Source organism: Mustela nivalis, assembly GCF_964662115.1.
Source record: "Mustela nivalis genome assembly, chromosome: 3".
Lineage (NCBI taxonomy): Eukaryota > Metazoa > Chordata > Mammalia > Carnivora > Mustelidae > Mustela > Mustela nivalis.
The window spans coordinates 32,958,657-32,978,896 of NC_139022.1; the positions used below are offsets into that span (position 1 = coordinate 32,958,657).

General features: G+C 43.2%; 1 protein-coding gene across 1 annotated transcript; it reads left to right on the forward strand.

The window, feature by feature from the left end:
- Window positions 1–16,528: 16,528 nt before the first annotated feature.
- Window positions 16,529–17,470, forward strand: LOC309861102 (olfactory receptor 1f45-like; the record flags this gene model as incomplete). Its single annotated transcript, XM_082723674.1, has 1 exon — window positions 16,529–17,470. One exon carries the CDS (start codon window positions 16,529–16,531, stop codon window positions 17,468–17,470), a length of 942 nt encoding a protein of 313 aa, XP_082579800.1.
- Between the last annotated feature and the right edge of the window lie 2,770 nt (window positions 17,471–20,240).

Genomic DNA, 20,240 nt, shown 5'->3' on the forward strand with positions numbered 1-20,240 from the left:
AGAATTAAGTGGACCCATATGCCATAATTAAGTAGACTCATATGCTTGAGTCTCTTCTGATGATGGAATCTTATTGTCTGAACTGGGACACACCTTCATCTGTGCTTCTGATGGTGTTTGTGATGTAACTGGCCCAGACATTGATGGATGAACCATCAGAGGCAGCCACCTAAGGCTCACCTGCAAGCAGAATTCTCACTCAGATCCTCGATCACCTCCACCCAGGAACACGTGTTGTCTTACCCATGAACCCCTATGAATATGTGAGTAGAAAACATACTTCTTCCACCCATTGCTGTGCATCTGGCATGCAGTGAGAGGCTGGCATGTCATCCATGCTCGGTAAATAGGTCTGAATGAATGAAAGAAGGAATGTTTTAAATGGAAACACCCTTCAATGCAGTGATCATATACAGCCTCACAACAGAGTTTCTGAGTAAAGACTGCGGAGTAAAGAGAGGAGAGTTCAAGGTCTAGATCACATACAAGGAAGGAACAATGACGAAGGGAAGAAAAATAGCATTTTACTGTGCAGAAGATTTGTACTCCCAACTATAATGAAGAAACTCTCTGCTTTCTACTGGGATAGAGCATATGACTTAGGTCTAAAGACTGCTTCTTCCTCCCTTACACCCCCAAACATACCACAGGCTTGTTACAAGAGATGGAATCAATTAAAAGCAGGACACTCAAGTGAAAAGAAACAAATATCAGCTGATGAATGCACAGACTAATTCAATCATGGAGCCGTAGGTGATTGCAGAGGAGAATGGATTAGAGGAGTACTGACAAAAAGAAAAGCCATCCATCTATTTATTCCTCCCTGTTTATTTTTTTTATTGCTTCCTGTTTATATTGGTCGTCCCTCAGAGAAGAAAACTGAAGGATTACCCACTAACTTCCAAAAATGTCCCAACATCCCTGTTAAATCTTGTCCAGATTCTAGATGACATCTGTATTCCTCCTCCATTCATTCAATCATGTTGAGAAGCTCATTGCTGCTGGAGCAATTCACCACACTGTCAAAATGCAAGTTCCCTAGCATCAGCCCAGCCCTCATAACTGCCTTTCACAGACACATGGTAAGCTTCGCTTCCTTTAGTGGTATTTTTTTGGAAACCTTCATTACCTTTTTTAGACCATGTACCTTCTGCATCCCCACCCTCTTAGTGCATCACTTTTCCCTTGCTTCATTAAGAATGAGCAGGCTGGGGATGCCTGGGTGGCTCAGTGGGTTAAGCTGCTGCCTTCAGCTCAGATCATGATCCCAGGGTTCTGGGATCAAACCCCACATCAGGTGGCTTGCTCAGCAGGGAGCCTGCTTCTCTCTCTTCCTCTGCCTGTTTGTGCTCTCTCTCTCTCACTCTCTCTCTCTCTCTGACAAATAAATAAAATCTTTAAAAAAAAAAAAAAGAAAAGAAAAGAAAATGCAGGCTGGTAGAAAGAATTCCCTCCATATCCACACAGACTTCCCTGGCTGTACTCTTAAATAATATCTTGCCTGTTTGAGGACAGAAGCACCACTGTTCCTTTCTGGACACTTTGCATCTCATTTTACCCCAATATCCCACTGATCTGGCTGCACCAGCCATAACTTTCCTTCTTCCTCCTCACTCCCCTCCTCCCTTCAGTATTATTTCACTATTATAAATGTGGATACATCTCTCCCATTCTTGAAAATAATAAGATTCTCTTTGCTATCATATTTGCTCTCGTTCTCTTTTTTTAAGTTTTTTTTTATTATTAATTTTTGCTAGAGAGAGAGAGAGCTCAAGCACAGGGAGGGACAGAGGGAGAAGCAGACTCCCCACTGAGAAGGGAGCCCAATGTAGGCCTCCATCCCAGGGACCTGGGATTATGATCTGAGCCGAAGGCAGACGATTAACTGACTAATTTACCCAGGAGCCTCTGCTCTCATTCTCTGAAGACCCAAACTTTTAGAAATCATCATTTCCACTATCTTTCTCTATAACCTGATCTCTTATCATTTTCTCAACCCTACTGAAATAAGACTTTTAATCTAACTCAACCCAACTGAAATTACTGCCCCCTTTTTCACTTTTTTTCTTTTTGGAAATCTGGGAGCACATAATAGATTAATCACAGTCTTGCGTATGTCCATAACACGGAAAAAAATGGAAACAAAATTTTTTGCTGAGTGACTGAGTCCTCATTGAAATAGGGATTCCAGGAACCTAATAATAGATAGATATATGGAAGATGGAGAAACAGGATGTTGACAGAGAAGAGAGAGGAGGAGAATGGGGTGGGGGTAGGAACACAGGCATGCAAAATCTTCTATTTGTCCTGGTTTTCTATTCGTGCTTTCAAACCAAGGTTGTTGGGGAGGAAAAGTTTTCCTCTATCTTTCAAAATGTTCTTGTGGCTGTCTTAAGAATTAAACTGGCATGAGACAGGAGCATGATGGCAGAAGAATAGAGGACCTTGTTTCATCTGATGCCCTGAATTTAGCTAGAAACTATCAAAGCATTCCAAACACCTATGAATTCAACCTGAGATGTCAGAAAAGAGTTGCTGGGCCTCAGCCACAACAACTTCTTGCTAGGCACATCTCCAAAGGCAAGGGAACAAAAGCAAAAATGAACTATTGGGACTTCATCAAAATAAAAAGTTTCTGCACAGCAAAAGAGATAGTCAACAAAACTAAAAGGCAACCTATGGAATGGGAGAAGATATTTTCAAATGATCTATCAGATAAAAGGCTAGTATCCAAGATCTATAAAGAACTTCTCAAACTCAACACTCAAAAAACAAATAATCCAGTCAAAAAATGGGCAGAAAACATGAACAGACATTTCTTCAAAGACGTACAAATGGCCAACACACCCAAAAAAGGTGCTCCACATCATTTGGCCTTGGAGAAATACAAATCAAAACCACAATGAGATATCACCTCACACCAGTCAGAATGGCTAAAATTAACAAGTCAGGAAATGACAGATGTTGGCGAGGATGCGGAGAAAGAGGAACCCTCCTACACTGTTGGTGGGAATGCAAGCTGGTGCAGCCACTCTGGAAAACAACATGGAGGTTCCTCAAGACATTAAAAATAGAGCTACTCTATGACCCAGCAATTGCATTACTATGTACTTACCCAAGAGATATATACATAGTGATCTGAAAGAACACCTACACCACAATGTTCATAGCAGCGATGTCCACAACAGGCAAACTGTGGAAAGAGCCAGGATATCTATAAACTGATGAATGGATAAAGAAGATGTGGTCCATATATACAATGGAATATTACTCAGCCATTAGAAAGGATGAATACTTAACTTTTGCATCAACATGCATGGAACTGGAGGGGATTATGCTGAGTGAAATAAGTCATTTGGAGAAAGACAACTATCATATGGTTTCACTCATATGTGGAATATAGGAAACAGCACATAGGATCATAGGGGAAGGGAAGGAAAACCGAATGGGAAGTCATCAGAGAGGAGAGAAAAACCATGAGAGATTCTTAACTATAAGAAACAAATAGGGGCGCCTGAGTGGCTCAGTGGGTTAAAGCCTCTGCCTTCAGCTCAGGTCATGATCTCAGGGTCCTGGGATCGAGTCCCACATTGGGCTCTCTGCTCAGCAGGGAGCCTGCTTCCTCCTCTCTCTCTCTGCCTGCCTCTCTGCCTACTTGTGATCTCTCTCTGTCAAATAAATAAATAAAATCTTAAAAAAAAAAGAAAGAAAAAAACAAACAGGGTTGATGGAGGGGAGGGGGGTGAGGGATGGGGTAAGTGGGTGATGAGCATTAAGGAGGGCATCTGATGTAATGAGCGCTGGGTGTTATACACAACTGATAAACTGTTGAACACTACATCTGACACTAATGATGTACTATATATTGGCTAATTGAATTTAGATTAAAAAATAAAAAATAAATTGGCATGAGACAGATTAACAGGAGAAAATAAAATTTAATTTCCTATGTATGGGAACCCCACATACATGAGAAATTCCAAAGCAGAAAAGCTAAAATGAGGTATATACACCATCCTGGCCTAAGAACAGGACAAGGTCCTGGGGCTTCAAAGTAGAGGAGAGCAATTCACAGAGCAATAAGAAGAACAAATGTCTGGTAATTAGATATTTGCCCTGTCATAGAGATAATTCCTTCAGATAAAATGTATCTCCTATAATAACTCTAATTCTGTGAAGGACCCCATTTAGATTCTTCTAAGTAGTTAAGAGAGGGGCAAAACTTTCTCTTAGCCACACAGGGTCTCAACTGTCTTCAGCTCAAAATAGTCCATATGCCACAGTGACACATTTTGGGGATACTTGCTCTTGAACTCGTTCAAGGTCAATTGTGAAACCTCCCTCTGCCTTTTCCGTACCTCAGAATGGCACCTGGACCAGAAAATGAGTAATCAACCTACCAGAAGTTTTGAACTGTCTTAGATCACAGGCTCTAATTTTGTTCCAGAATCCTTACCATGTTGGTTTGACTCGGAAGCCTTTTTTAGCCCTAGGTGCCAGATCTCTTTTTCCTCGTTTCTCCCCCACCTTCTGTTCTAAGAGACTAGGAGCCTGAAGTCCCATGTTTCTCCCTCCCCTCTGTTATGCTGCAAACTGAACTGCCATCCTAGTTTGGTAAGATGAAGAAAATAATGAAAATGCTAAAAATTCTAACCACATAGATTGTACCTGGAGAGGGGATGCTGTAGACATAAACAACAAACATTTGCAGAGGATTCGCACGCCAGACATAGTTCTAAGTTCCTGTGTGTACATAAAACCCTTAATCCTTGCAACTACTCCTAGTGGGCAGTATTATTATCTCCAAATTACAGACAAGTATACGGAGGCATGGAAGTTCAGTAATGAAGAGGTACACAGTGTAATTTACAGAACAAGTGCAAAAGACAGGAGTTGAACCAAGGCAAGATGGGGTTAGAATGCATAGCCTTCACCATTCAGCTATGCCGCTTTCCAATAAATATTAGGAGAACTAATTATATACATATAATTAATATTTATTTTGTGTTTATTATTATAAGTCAATTATAATATATTTATAACATTTATTATTAACTGATTTGTATTGATTTATTACTATTAATAATTTGTTACATAATATAACTTAAATATATATATCATATAATTTGTATATAAATATATTTATAATAATTTATTATAACTTTTTTAAAAGATTATTTATTTATTTATTTATTTGACAGACAGAGATCACAAGTAGGCAGAGAGGCAGGCAGAGAGAGAGAGGAGGAAGCAGACTCCCTGCTGAGCAGAGAGCCTGATGCAGGGCTCAATCCCAGGACCCTGGGATCATGACCTGAGCCAAAGGCAGAGGCTTTAACCCACTGAGCCACCCAGGTGCCCCGATTATAACATTTTTAATAATAAATAAGTTATGTATTTATATATTATATATTATATAATTATATAATTATATATATTATATTTTAATGTAATCATACATTTTATATAAATTATACATCATTATATAATTATATAAATAATATATATATAAATTATATATCATTATATAATATATAATATATAATATATAAATACATAAGTTATTTATATATAATTATATATCATTATATATAATATATAACATAATATATAATATATAATATATAATTATATATAAATATATAAATATATAAAATTATATATCATTATATATTAATGATTATATTAATTCTATATAAATAATATAGAATTATTAATTATATAGAATTAATATAATTAAATATAATTATATCACTCTATAATTAATATATTAATAATTATGCTAATTTTATGTAATTAATATTAGTATTAATATATTAATATATATTTATAATTATATATAAAATGTATGATTACATTAAAATATAAACATGAACTATGAAGACTATTATAAGAACTTATAATTATAAAAATACTAAAAATAATTATATAACAAATTACATAATAGATAAAATATTGATTTTATTGAACATCTTTAAGTAATGATTAAATATATTAAATATTAGAGAAATACATGTATTAAAATATACATTTAATATGTATATTAAATCAACAGGTATAGATATCAAATTAAAACTATAATTAACGACAGAATATTGTGGAGGGGCACCTAGGTGGCTCAGCTGCTTGAGTGTACCACTCTTGATCCCAGCTCAAGTCAAGATCTCAGTGTCTTGTGATCAAGCCCCATGTCAGGAATCTATGCTCAGTGGAGAGTTGGCTTGAAATTCTCTCCCTCTGCCCTTCCCCCTGCACACACACACAGACACACACACACACTCACTCTCTCTCTCAAATAAACAAATCTTAAAAAAAAAAAAAAAAGGAAAAAAAGAAAAGATTGAGGAACATGTTCCCAACATGTCAAAATTACTCAGCAAATAACTGGCAAGTTTTTTACCTCAGCAGTGGTGATTAGCAACACCCAAATGCGCCTGCCCCTTTCCAACTCACTACCCAACGCCAATGTGAGGGTTTTATCCAACACCAGCTGAATGTTTCTACAATTCGACTCAATTCCGACACCTACCTGGAGGTAGCATCGGAACCCCCAGGGTAAGGACCTCATCCTACAAGACTCTTCCTCCTTGAGCCGCCAGTGATAAATCCAGGTTGCTCCCTATGCTTCTGACTAATCAGCTTTAAACTGGAGCTTGTGAGGACGCCCTCCTCAGGTTCTGTTCATTTGCCAGAGCGGCTCGAGCAACTCGGAGAACATTTTACTTAGTAGATCACCAGCTGATTATAATAGGATAGAACTCAGGTGCTGCCAGCTGGAAGACAGGTGTGTAAGGATTTCAGTCTAAAAGGAGGTATTAAATGGAGAATCTCATACAGGTGCCCTGTATAACAAAATTTAGCCAAGACACTGATTTGCTGTAAATGCCTGATTTGCAGAAGACTGAAACTTACCTCCTTGACTAATGACTCTCTGCCAAGACTCTCTCCCCATCCTCAAGCCAGTGGACTCCCTGGTGGGACTCTGATGGGTCTCCCCTTCTTGGTGCTCCTTGCCCATAAATACTGCCCACCCAAACCCTCAGCAGACTCACTTGCAGCTTGCATTTCCTGAATTGCAATCCCTCTGCTGTTCTTGAACAAACTCGGTTTCTGGAGCTTGTCTCAGTTTACCTCTTTATTTGGGTGGACAGGTGTAGGGGCAAGGTATGGAAAAAAGGCATGGGCCTTCCCTGCACTCTCCCCATACCTCCACGTGTTTGCTGGCCTGGAAGGTCTCCAAGCCCCGCCTTTTGGGGGTTTTAGGGAGGTTTCGTGACATAGGCATGTTTGATTAACTCACTGGCCATTGGTGACTGGACTCAATCTCCAGCATTCTGCTCCCCAACCCCAGATCAGTTAGAGGGAGAGGGTGAGGCTAAAATTTCCAACCCTTTAATCACTTGTTAGGCTCCAAAGGTACCCATCACCCCACCCTCAGGTGCAATCCCAAAGCCATTCACTAATATAACAAAAGACATCTTTATAGCTCCCTCCTCACAGGAAATTCCAAGGATTGTTTTTTAATTTAAATTCAATTAACTAACATATATTATTTGTTTCAGGAGTGCAGGTCTGTGATTCATCAGTCTTATATAACACATTACAACACATACCCTCCCCAATGTCCATCACCCAGTTACCCCATCCCTCCACCCCTTGCCCCTCCTGCACCCCTCAGTTTGTTTCCTGAGATTGAGTCTCTTATGGTTTATCTCCATCTCTGGTTTTGTCTTGTTTCATATTTCCCTCCCTTCCCCTATGATCCTCTGTCCTGTTTCTCAAATTCCTCTTATCAGTGAGATCATATGATAATTCTCTTTCTCTGACTGACTTATTTCGCTTATCATAACACACTCTAGTTCCATCCACATCGTTGAAAATGGCAAGATTTCATTTCTTTTGATGGCTGCATAGTATTCCATTGTGTATATATACCACCTCTTCTTTATCCATTCATCTATTGATGGACATTTAGGCTCTTTCCATAGTTGGGCTATTGTGGACATTGCTGCTATAAACATTCAGGTGCACGTGCCCCTTCAGATCCCTACATTTGTATCTTTAGGGTAAATACCCAGTAGTGCGATTGCTGGGTCATAGGATAGCTCTATTTACAACTATTTGAGGAACCTCCATGCTGTTTTCCAGAGTGGCTGCACCAGCTTGCACTCCCACCAACAGTGTAGGAGGGCTCCCCTTTCTCCACATCCTCACCAACACCTGTCATTTCCTGACTTGTTAATTTTAGCCATTCTGACTGGTGTGAGGTGATATCTCACTGGGCTTTTGATTTGTATTTCCCTGATGCCGAGTGATATTGAGTACTTTTTCACGTGTCCATTAGCCATCTGGATGTCTTCTTTGCAGAAATGTCTGTTCATAGCTCCCTCCTCACAGGAAATCCCAAGTATTTTAAGAGCTCTTTGCTAGAAACTGGGAGGAAGACCAAACATATATTTCCTACTCTACATCACAACACCACACCTTTATCATCAGAAGCTGGGCTAGCAACACAGGCTGATCCTAGTCTACTCCATGCAAGTCAATAAACACCATTATAATCAGATCCTTTCACCACCCGGAAGGAATGAGGTAAGACATCTGCATGTAACTTTACATATGGCTGCCCACAACAGCTATCACCCAGTAGCTGGCTCCCCTCCTGCCGCCCAGCACCCCAGCACAGAGTCCAGAGGCTTAGCAGGGAATGGGAGGATTGCTGATGTTCAGCACCAGGGAGCGCTGCCCTAGAACCTCATGGTTGGCTTCACAGGCTATTCTAATGCTGGTTACAGAGAAGGAAGCAGAGCTTCTATGAAAAAGGGCCAGGAGGAGAATGGGACAGTCTGAATTCCTGTTAGGTGCAAAGAGTTGAGGACTGACTCTGAGGGACTACAGAGCAGGGAAGAACCACAGACCCTCCTGACTGGCCCTCTGCAAGCTCTGGGAGAAGCCAGCCCAAACAAGCCCATTCAAAAATGGACAGGTGACTTGAAAAGATATTTTTCCAAAGAGCGCACACAAATAGCTAATAAGCACATGAAAAGAGGTTCAACATCCCTAATCATTAGGGGGGAAAAAAAACCATAAGATACCACTTTATACCAGTTAGGATGGTGACTATCCAAGATAACAAAACAAAACAGAAACAAACACACAGAAAACAATAGCATAGGGGCACCTGGGTGGCTCAGTCGGTTGGGCATCTGCCTTCAGCTCAGGTCATGATCCCAGGGTCCTGGGATCAAGCCCTGCATTGCCTTGGTTCCCTGCTCAGTGGGGAACCTGCTTCTCCCTCTCCCACTTCCCCTGCTTGTGTTCCTGCTCTCATTATCTCTCTCTGTCAAATGAATAAACAAAATCTTAAAATAAAATAAGCATTGGCAAGAATATGGAAATATTGGAACACTTGTGTACCATTGGTGGGAAGGTAAAATGCTGCGGCCACTGTACAGAACTAAAAACAGAACTACCATATGATTCAGCAATTCTGTTTCTGGGTGTTTACCCAAAAGATTTGAAAACAAGGACTCAGAGAGATATTTGTACACCTGGGTGCACAGCAACAACATCACTCAGAACAGCTAAATCATGGAAGCAATGCAAGCGTCCATCAAAGGATGAATACATAAGCAAAATTATGCACATATATATACAATGGAATATTATTCAGACTTACGGAAGAAAATTCTGCAGCATGCTACAACATGGATGAACATTGAGGACCTTATGCTAATAAACCAGTCACAAGAAAACAAACACTGTATGATTTCAGTTTTATGAAAGACTTCAAGAAATCAAAATCATAGAGATGAAAGTGAAATGGGCTGGGGGAGGGAAAATGCAGAGTTAGTGTTTCATGGTTGGAATTTCAATGATACAAGATGAAAAGCATTGTGGAGATGATGGTGGGGACGGCTGCACAACACAGTGAATATATTTAATATATTTAATTCCACTGAAATGTATACTTCAAAATGGTCAAGATGTAGATTTCAGGTCATGTGTATTTTACCACAATAAAAGAAATTGGGGGGAGGGGAAGCCAAAAAAAAAAAAAAAAATCAAGGTATCCCGAATTGGGCACAGAAGCAGATACAAAGATGGAGGTTCTGGGCTCCTATGGATAATGATAACTTATAATGAGCTGAACTAAAGAAACAAACAGGCATGTTGAGATTTGCTACAGGCTCCATGGTGAGAACTGGTGACTCATTTCTGGTTGTGTTTTCCTGCACATGAAGCACTCACAGGACATGAACAGATCATAAATTAAAACTCAGCATCACTGGGGGCCTCTAGGGACCTCTCCCCGATGGAAACAGATGCAGGGCCAGGCTGGCAGAGTCCTCCCTGGGAGCACCCAGGAAATCAGGACTGTGTCTGGGAATTCACCCTCCAGGGCCTGCTCTCTGCAGCTGGGTGTCCCAACAGACACCATAGGCATTCCTCATAGGCAACTTCCATGTAGCACTAATGAGCCACTAGGGGCCAACCCTTCACAGGCAGTTGAAGCAACTTGCAGAGAATGTTGAAAGAGAGGCTCATCCCTCTCCCCAGGGGAGCAGGGACCACTCAGTGTCATTGCCATTGCAATGAGATGTCTTCCAGGTTCACGAAATCATCTCCCTCCAACTTGTGCTTTAAGTGTCTACTCCAAGCCCATGCCAACAACGGAGTCTTCCAGGAGAGCCTGGTATCATCTCTTAGGAGCTGAAGCCTTTCCCAGGGGATTTCAAGTCACTGTCCTGCCTGTAGTATCTTGTCTCCCATATGCTTGTGGGCAGAAGATAAGCTTCCCATGGACTTTGCCTCACAACTTCAACCGGCCTTCAGCAGATGACTTTGTTTTGGCTGCTGACCTTCTGTTGTATTTATCTTTTGTCAATGAAAGTTGGTGTTGTCTAACTGATGAACTCTGATCCCTAAAAATCATTATCTAGACTGACTTTTCGTGTGAGCCTCGAAGAGTTCCTCGGGATCTGCCAAACTCATTTTCAGAACAGGCCATCTTCTATTTGCCCAAAACTTTAGGCATCTCATATTGTCAGTCAAAAACTACTGGGTTGGGCTCATTATAATTTTTCAATATGAGATACAAATGATATTTTGGAATATCCCTGTCTTTTTTTTTAATGTATTTGCCAAGAAGGATGCAGATCATTTGTGCTTTTTCTTAGGTCTTTGTATATAGACAGATAAATCACTTTTGAGCCAAGTGACAAGAGCACAATCCAGACTTCTTATAACTGATGTTCACATACATCGGTTCATACATTCGATACAACATGTCATTTAATACCTTTCAGAACTTGATAGAAAGTGCAGTTTCCAGAAATTGTAGGCAGAGACATGACATAAGGCAAGTGTTGATTTTATTCCAACCATTTATGCATGGGAAGCTGTGCTCTCTCTCCAACTAGGGTGCAAGCAGTGTGAATGCGGGCCTACTCCATCCCATTTCTCTCTCCTATAGAACTGGAGCTCTCCCTATCATACAGCAAGGGTCCAATAAATACTGACTAAATAAATCATATAACCAGAGAAGGAATGTTGGCAATTAGACCAGCAACATCAGGTGAGGCTGGAGAGATGTGGGACACAAGAGCTCCAGGCTCTGCTCCAGGACGGACCCTGGTAACTCCCTCAGCACAATCACAGATCATGATGACGGTCAATATCATACCCGGCATCCAATCATCCCACCACACCAACGACAACATGGAGATTAGGAACCTTAATCCCCAAACACTCAGATGCAGCATGGCACAGCCTACTACCCGAACTCTGTTTTCTGGCATTTTCCACTCTGTCACATCACAGATGGTTCTCCAACATCTTGTGCCATTCTAACCAATCCCCCAAATATATATTCAGAATAATCAAAGGATAAGATGGGTCTGCTCTAAATTACAACCTAGATCTGTCAACTCTCAGTCCTCTGATGAAGGCAAAAGAGGCCAGAGAGTTCTGAGGAAGGACATGGCTAGCCCTCTTCAGGGAATGTGCATCTGTGCCCACACTCCAGCTGGGTCTTGAGCTAACCTGGAAGATTCCCAACAGGAAAAGCTCTTACGTCTCTGACCTACAATATGAATGCAATCCTCTTTCTTTCCACTTTAGCCCCTGGGGTAGGTGATTTGTTTGTCATCTTCAGAGCAGGGACAAATTCCCTGTGGATTGCCTGTAATCAGGAGTGTTGGGCATTCACTTTGGTGGGGACTATAAAATCCCTCCAATAGTAGGGACGGTGTTCCAGCCTAGAGGATAAGAGAACCGGCCGTGCTGCCCCAGACCCCAGGTATTGTCCCTGTGCCCCAGAGCAGTGAGATTTGTGTAGGCTGCTACCCGTAAGTCCACAAGCATACTTCCCAGACTTGTGCATCTTTAACTGTAATTATCCATGGAGTGATCACACTTGCCATCTGACCCAGCTACTTCATAGGGCTGCAGATAGGTAAGTCAGGTCATGTATAGGGAAGGTCTTTATACATTTGAGTCAATATAACTCTTTTTCTTTGGAGATCTAATTTTTTTATTGGAGGGAGGGAGAGCAAGCACAGGGAGAAGCAGAGATAGAGAAACATGCAGACTCCCCACTGAGCACAGAGCCCAATGCAGAGCTCGATCCCATAACTCAGAGATCATGACCTGAGCCAAAATCAGAAGTCAAGACATTCAACCCCGACTGAACCACCCAGGTGCCCCTGAATCACCCTAACTCTTTCAGATGTTATTGAATCACAGCTTGAGAATGCTATCAGCTAACCCCATTAGAAACTACAAAGTGCAAAATTTAGTCACACCGGTAACTCATACGACAGCTCTATGCCCTGGGCTCAAGCAACTGCAGATCCCCCGTTCCCAAACCAGGACCTCACCTTCTGCACAATGGCACAATTGTCTACTTCAAACGACACTCCACAGTCCCACAGATAAGACCTTGGGGTCACCCTAAATTCCTAATCTATAGAAATTTTTAACCAAAGGATTCAAAGAGAAGCAAGCTATTCTGGGAAGGAGCAGGTGCCCCCCACTGAGGGAGAGCATGTAGTGGGAGCACTCTCACTTCCAGAGGTGCTCCTGGCCAGTTTCTCCTGTAGGTGGGAGGCTGCAGCAGTCCCTTCCACCTGCCACAGCCCTGTTTCCCTTGATCCTGTTCCAGGTGGGGCAGTCACGGAATCTGCCGCCAGTCCCGGAGGAGAGAAGTGAAGGCCAGACTGCAATCTAGGGAAGGAACTGAGATCAGCACAGGCAGCCAGGTGGGACCCAGGGAAGCTGGAACAGAGGAGAAGCTCAGACACAGACACCTTCAATGTGAGGTTATCAGATTCACATGTGGTGTTACATGACCTTTCATATAACAGCTCCTCTAAGGGAGGGGAGTGTCTGGCCTCTGGGTGTCCCTCTGTCAGCATTCTGCATGACATCTAATAAGGTTCTGAGGAAAGGATATAACAGCAATGGGGAACTGCTGCCCACAGACTTCCACGTAACATGGAAGGACTGTGCCAGGCACTTTCAGTCACCCTCTCTCTCGTCCTCCCAGGCCATCTGCATTGTTCAGAGAGGGAAAAGGAAAACAAGCAGTCAAATCCACTTCAAGACAAAAGGTGAGCCAGATCATCAGTGTCACCCATCTTGCCCAGTGAGCAGCAGAGAATTCTAGAGAATGGGACATGGGCCTGCATGGTGCAAAGTCCTACACAAACAGAATGGATTTTTTGATGTTTCCATTTAAGGCTCCTGAGCCAAACACTAGGCAATGTGGAATTTTAAAGAAAATATTGAGGAGAGGGCGCCTGGGTGGCTCAGTGGGTTAAAGCCTCTGCCTTCGGCTCAGGTCATGATCCCAGGGTCCTGGCATCGAGCCCCGCATCGGGGTCTCTGCTCCTCAGAGAGCCTGCTTCCTCCTCTCTCTCTCTCTCTCTGCCTGCCTCTCTGCGTACTTTTGATATCTCTCTCTCTGTCAAATAAATAAAATCTTTAAAAAAAAAAAAAAGAAAGAAAGAAAATATCGAGGAGGATGTCTTTATTGTCTTATGGTTCCTAGTATTCTCCCAACACACCAGGCGACTGCCTTCGACTCAGGTCATGATTCTGGAGTCCCCCATCGGGCTCCCTGCTTGATGGGTCTCCTTCTCCTGCTGACCTCTCTCCTCTTGTGTTCCCTCTCTCTCTCAGATAGCAGATAAATAAAATCTTTTAAAAAATATTTGGCGGACATGAACAACTCTGCACCTAAAATCAGATCCCCATAAGCAGCTAAACTTTGTGCAAATTCTTCATCTTAGCTTTCAAAAAATCCTTCATAATTTAGACTTCCTGGGGATAAGGCAATCTTGAGAAATTATAGCTTTTAGAAGATATGAGAGAGGACGGCACATGGAAAGTGCGTAGACTTGCCCAGAGTGATTCCAGGGGCAGGAACAGGAGACAACCACGGTGATGAAAATCAGCTAACACAGGACATCCTGGAGAGGAATGCCACTGGCTCTGTGGCTCTGGGAGCATCACTTAATTCTGCTGTGCATCCCCTGCCTCATGTGGAACAGGGACATTTAGAAAATGACTGCAGAGGAGGGCTTTGAGGAATACCAGAGGCATCTGTGTATAGCACTAAGCACAAGGAGCACTTGGCAAGTATTAGCTGTTCACCTTCCCCAGCTGATTGCTGCTGGCCAAGAATGAGAGTCCAACGTCTCCAGGTCAGCTGATTTTCCAAGAAGAGGCAAAATACAGATTTTATAGGAAGTCCTTGATTTTTTAAAAGATTTATTTATGTATTTATTTGAGAGACAGAGGGAGAGAGAGTGAGGGAGAGAGAAAGAAGCAGACTTCCCGCTGAGCAGGGAGCCCAATGCGGGGCTCAATGCCAAGACAACGGGATCATGACCGGAGCTTAACCGAGTGAGCCACCCAGGTCAGGCACCCCATGATCCTTGATTTTTAAAATGTCAGCAAATAGGAAATATCCTGTAGATCATTAAGGGTTTAAACCAAATAAATACACCTGCAGGCAATGTCTGGTTTCCTCCTCTGGTCTACAGTGGTCACAGGTCCTGGATCACATGGACTGGATACATAATTACTCCTCATTCATATACTCAAGGAAATTCCTATTGACACAGAGCCAGGCTCAAGCCTGCCTGCCTTTCACTCTGTTCTTAGAAACACCTGCAGGGGTACCTGGGGGGGGGGGGCTGAGTCAGTTAAGCGTCTGCCTGCAGCTCAGGTCATGATTCCAGGATCCTGGCTTTGAGCCCTATGTTAGGCTCCCTACTCAACCGGAGTCTGCTTCTCCTCTGCATGAACGCTCACTCTCTCTCTCTCTCTCTCTCTCTCTCTTAAATCAATAAATAAAATCTTCAAAAAGGAAGAAACAAACAAACACCTGGAATTTATGCTATAAGCCAAAACTTTTTTTGCTAAATGCATTCATTAATCACAACAGAACATTTCTCATTCAGTGTGTTGTCCACATGTTTTCTATGGGTCAATTTTGGTATGCAGTACATTTGTAAAAGTTCATTCTTCCCTTTGACAGCTCTGTTGAGGACTGACCAGGTGCTGCGGATTGTTCCAGGCACTGGGCACACGACAGAGAATAGCGTCAACAAACCCTGTTCTCAGGAGGGAATGGTCTCATAGGGAAAACCCACCATAAACTAGTTCACAGTTGACATAACCTCCCACAGAGATACAAAGGTGACAAATCACCACATGAAGGTCCAGGTGGAGAGAACACGAAGCCAAGAACAGCCCATGCAAAGGCCCTGTTCTGAGGCAGGTAAGGCACACAGTCCCAGGTGGCTGGCAGGACATGCAGTCAGATAAGTAGGCAAGAACTAAGGTACCAAGTCCTTTCTAAAGAGGATATGCTGGCTGAATTGAGCTAGAAGATTCAGGACACTGCCCTCAGAATGCAGCACTGGAGGAACGAGGCGGGTCCTCTGTAGAAGGATGGGTGAGGCACAGGATCTGGGCTCAGACTGTGGGTTCCCAGTCTCCTTTGCCACTTCCCACCCATACGGTCGAGCAAACTACTCCATCTCAGCTATTTCACCCAAAAACCAGGAATCCTAAAAGTACCTATTTTGTGGCAATTAAGAGAGATCGTGCACATAGACTCCTTAGCACAGTTGCATGGAATAAGTACTTGATCAAAAGCAGCAGTTACCATAGGTATAAAACTCTGGTCATGGGGTGCCTGGGGGCTCAGTGGGTTAAGCCTCTGCCTTCAGCTTGGTCACAATCTCAGGGTCCTGGGATCAAGCCCTGCATGGGGCTCTCTGCTCAGCTCTCTGCCCATGCCTGCCACTCTACCTACTTGTGATCTCTCTCTCTCTCTCTTTCTCTGTCAAATAAATAAATAAAATCTTTAAGAAAAAAAAAAAAAACCTTTGGTCATGAATCTGATCACAAATGACCTCTGATCTCATTTCTTTCTAGAGCAAGACCAGGTTCTGCTGGGATTTTGTCCTCTCCCTTGTGTGTGCAGCCTGTCACCTCCCCAAGCCACAGTGGGATGTCCAGAGGGAAGGAAAACGGGACAGGAGTCACCGAGTTCCTCCTGCTTGGCATCACCAGGGACCCAGAGCAGCGTCAAGCCCTCTTCTGGCTCTTCCTATGTATGTACCTGGTCACCGTGGCTGGGAACACACTCATCATCCTGGTCATTGGCTCTGATCCCCGCCTGCACACCCCCATGTACTTCTTTCTCACCAATCTCTCCTTTGTTGACATCTGCTTCACCACTAACCTGATCCCCAAGCTGCTGGCCAGCCACGTGGCAGGAACATGGACTATCTCTTACCCCCACTGCCTGACCCAGATGTACTTCCTCATCTCCTTTGCCAACCTGGATACCTTCCTGCTGGCAGCCATGGCACTGGACCGTTATGTGGCCATCTGCCACCCCCTGCAGTACCACACCATCATCACCCCCCAGCTCTGTAGGGGACTGGCCACACTCACGTGGACGTGTTCGGGCCTCATCTCCCTGGTCCACACACTCCTCATGGACAGACTGACCTTCTGCTCCTCCGCCCGGGAGATCACCCACTTTTACTGCGACGCCTACCTGCTGATGAAGATTGCCTGTTCCGACACACGGGTCAATGAGCACGTGTTCCTGGGGGCCGTAGTCCTGTTCGTGGCCCCCTGTGCGCTCATTGTGGTCTCCTACCTCCGCATAGCTGCAGCCGTTCTCCGCATCCCCTCTGCCCCAGGAAGGCGCAAGGCATTTTCCACGTGCAGCTCCCATCTGTCCGTGGTCACCTTGTTCTATGGAACTGTCCTGGGGGTATATGTACGACCCCCCAACTCCTTCTCAGCCCAGGACACAGTAGCAACCATCATGTACACGGTGGTGACCCCCATGCTAAACCCCTTCATCTATAGCCTGAGGAACCAGGACATGAAGAAGGCTGTAAGAAAACTCTTTGGCAGGGGCTCCAAATCCTCTTAATGGCGGTGAGTACCAGGCTGCTATCTGGAGGGGGTCCAGGATATCAGGAAATGGAACACAGTTCTGCCATCAGCTCAACAACACCCACTTCCACACACTGACAGATTATTTTCTGAAAAAAAGCCTGAAATTAGAGGACTTTTCAATGCATTCTATCTCTGAGAAACTCAAATCCTTCCAGCTCTCTCCTCTACCATCTCTAGGTTGTGAGCTATCATCCCTATGCTTCTAAGATGACTGCTGGGGCTCCATCCATCTCTTCCTATCCCAGGCAAGCAGGAAGAAGACAGCATAGCCAAAAGACTTGCCACTTGCAAGGCCTTTCTCAGAAACCCCACACATCTGCTTCTGTTCATTTCTCAAAGTTGTCCCCTCAATTGCAAGGCAGGCTGGGTTCTCTTAGAAAGGAAAAAGGGAGGAATAACGGACAGACAGCAGGTAGTTGTGCAACAATACTCAAGACTTATTTTGCCACATTTTATAGATATGAAGCCACACAGTTATTTTAGGAAAATAAACCTGTTTTATACATTGGTCCCCTCTGGACAGGGACTGTGTGTCAGGAGAAACACCTGATATGCTCCCACACTGCTGAGGCTATGACATTAGCAGAAGGGTCCTCAATTCTCCTACACATCAGAGAGAGGTCCCTCTGTGTGATGCACAGCAGTATGAGTGAAATTGAAAGGAGAGTTCATGGCATTCAGTTATTGTGAGACTTTAATTTTTCCCAAAAAGATGGTTTATATTTCATCTTGAATGTTTTTTGCATTGTTGAAAATTAATATTGGAAGTGTAAAAATTTATAAAAGGAAACCTCATTTAAAATGTCGTGGGGGGTTGGTGCGTCTGGGTGGCTCAGCCGGTCAAGCCGCTGACTTTTGATCTTAGCGCAGGTCTTGATCTCAATTTTGTGCGTTCAAGCCCCAGGCTCCGCTTCACACTGGGTACAGAGCCTATTTAAAAAAGAAAAAAAAAGGAGTCCGCAGACCAGCACGGGGGAGCTCTCATACCCTACACTCCTGGTCACTTGCAGCCCCTAGAACTTTAACTACTACTTTACTGCCCACTGGAGGAACAAAGATTTTCCTCCAGCCCCAGCAACAGCCCAGCCAATGAGAGGCTGTCACAGCTCAGCCAATGAGAAGCCACCATGCTTCCAACTCCCAGTTTAACCCAATGAACTTTGTGTTTACAAGAGGCCCCCAACTCCCCATATTCTATATAGGACTTCCTTCCTTTCCTTTGTTCTCCAGACTTGCCGATGGTTTTGCTATAGCTTGCTTATCCCAGATTGCAATTCTCTGTTAAACCCATTTTTGCTGGGAAACTAACCAGCAGTTTTATTTTTTAAAATTACAGGAGAAAATTCATATTGTTCAAACTTTGCACAATATTATATTGATATATGTGTGTGAGCACAAAATATTTTAAATAAATAAGACAGATTTAGAATACAGTAGCAACAGATAGGGGTTTTTTTTTTAAGATTTTATTTACTTGAGAGAGAGAGAGAGACATAGCGAGGGAGAGAGAGTGTGTAAGCAGGGTGAGGGAGAGGGGCAATTGGACTCCAAGTTTAGGGGGGAACCCTACACTGCTGGATTAGGGGACCCAGAGATCATGACCTGAGCTGAAATTAAGAGTTCACGGCTTATCGCTTCTTGGCCTTTTGGCTAAGATCAAGTGAAGAGTCCACCACTTACCCCAGGTACCCCCACAACAGATAGGTTCTAAAAGAACAAGGCCTAGGGGCGCCTGGGTGGCCCAGTCAGTTAAGCATCTGCCTTCAGCTCAGTTCATGACCCTAGGGTCCTGGGATCAAGCCCTGCACTGGGCTACTGTTCAGTGGACAGCCTGCTTCTCTCCCCTTCCTTTTACCTGCTGTTCTGCCTACTTGTGATCTCTCTCTCTCTGTGTCAGAAAAATAAATAAAATATTTTTAAAATAAATAAATAAAATAAAAGGCCAAGGCCTAGAATATACAAATTATTGCGGGACCTGACTGCATGAGACTTCTTTACAGAAAAATTAATAGAATAAAAGCCTACCACAGAAGTGAAAGGATGAATGACAAGAAAGAACATGAGCAAGTTACATGAGGGAAGGTTATTACACCTACACACACACACACACACACGCACGCACATAAATAAAAGTGACAGAACACAGCAACAGTAACAAGAAAACATGGTCATCTTCCACTCTTGGCCTCTGTTCAAAGGGCTGTTCCATACCAATCTCCTTATCAAAACTTGGCCACACATAGTGTTCTCACCCAAACAGGCTTTCTCATTCGTTTCAAGATGGATGGGCCAAGAGTCTTCCACACTTTTATTTTTTTTTTAAAGATTTTATTTATTTATTTGTCAGAGAGAGAGCGAGCGAGAGCGAGCATAGGCAGACAGAGTGGAAGGCAGAGTCAGAGGGAGAAGCAGGCTCCCTGCGGAGCAAGGAGCCCAATGTGGGACTCGATCCCAGGACGCTGGGATCATGACCTGAGCCGAAGGCAGCTGCTTAACCAACTGAGCCACCCAGGCATCCCTCTTCCACACTTTTAAATCCCCTTCCTTTTTGCTTAACAGTGACATCCGTAGGTGATATAACTATCCCGCTTACAAGGCAAAACATGCTAATCCCTTCCCCAGAAAATGAGGTAAACTCCAAAGGTGTTTTCTCTTGATATCCCACAGCTTAAATACCATGATGTAAAATTAATAAATACACAAAGTCCGTATGTCTTATGTTACATGATAAGATAATAAGGAAA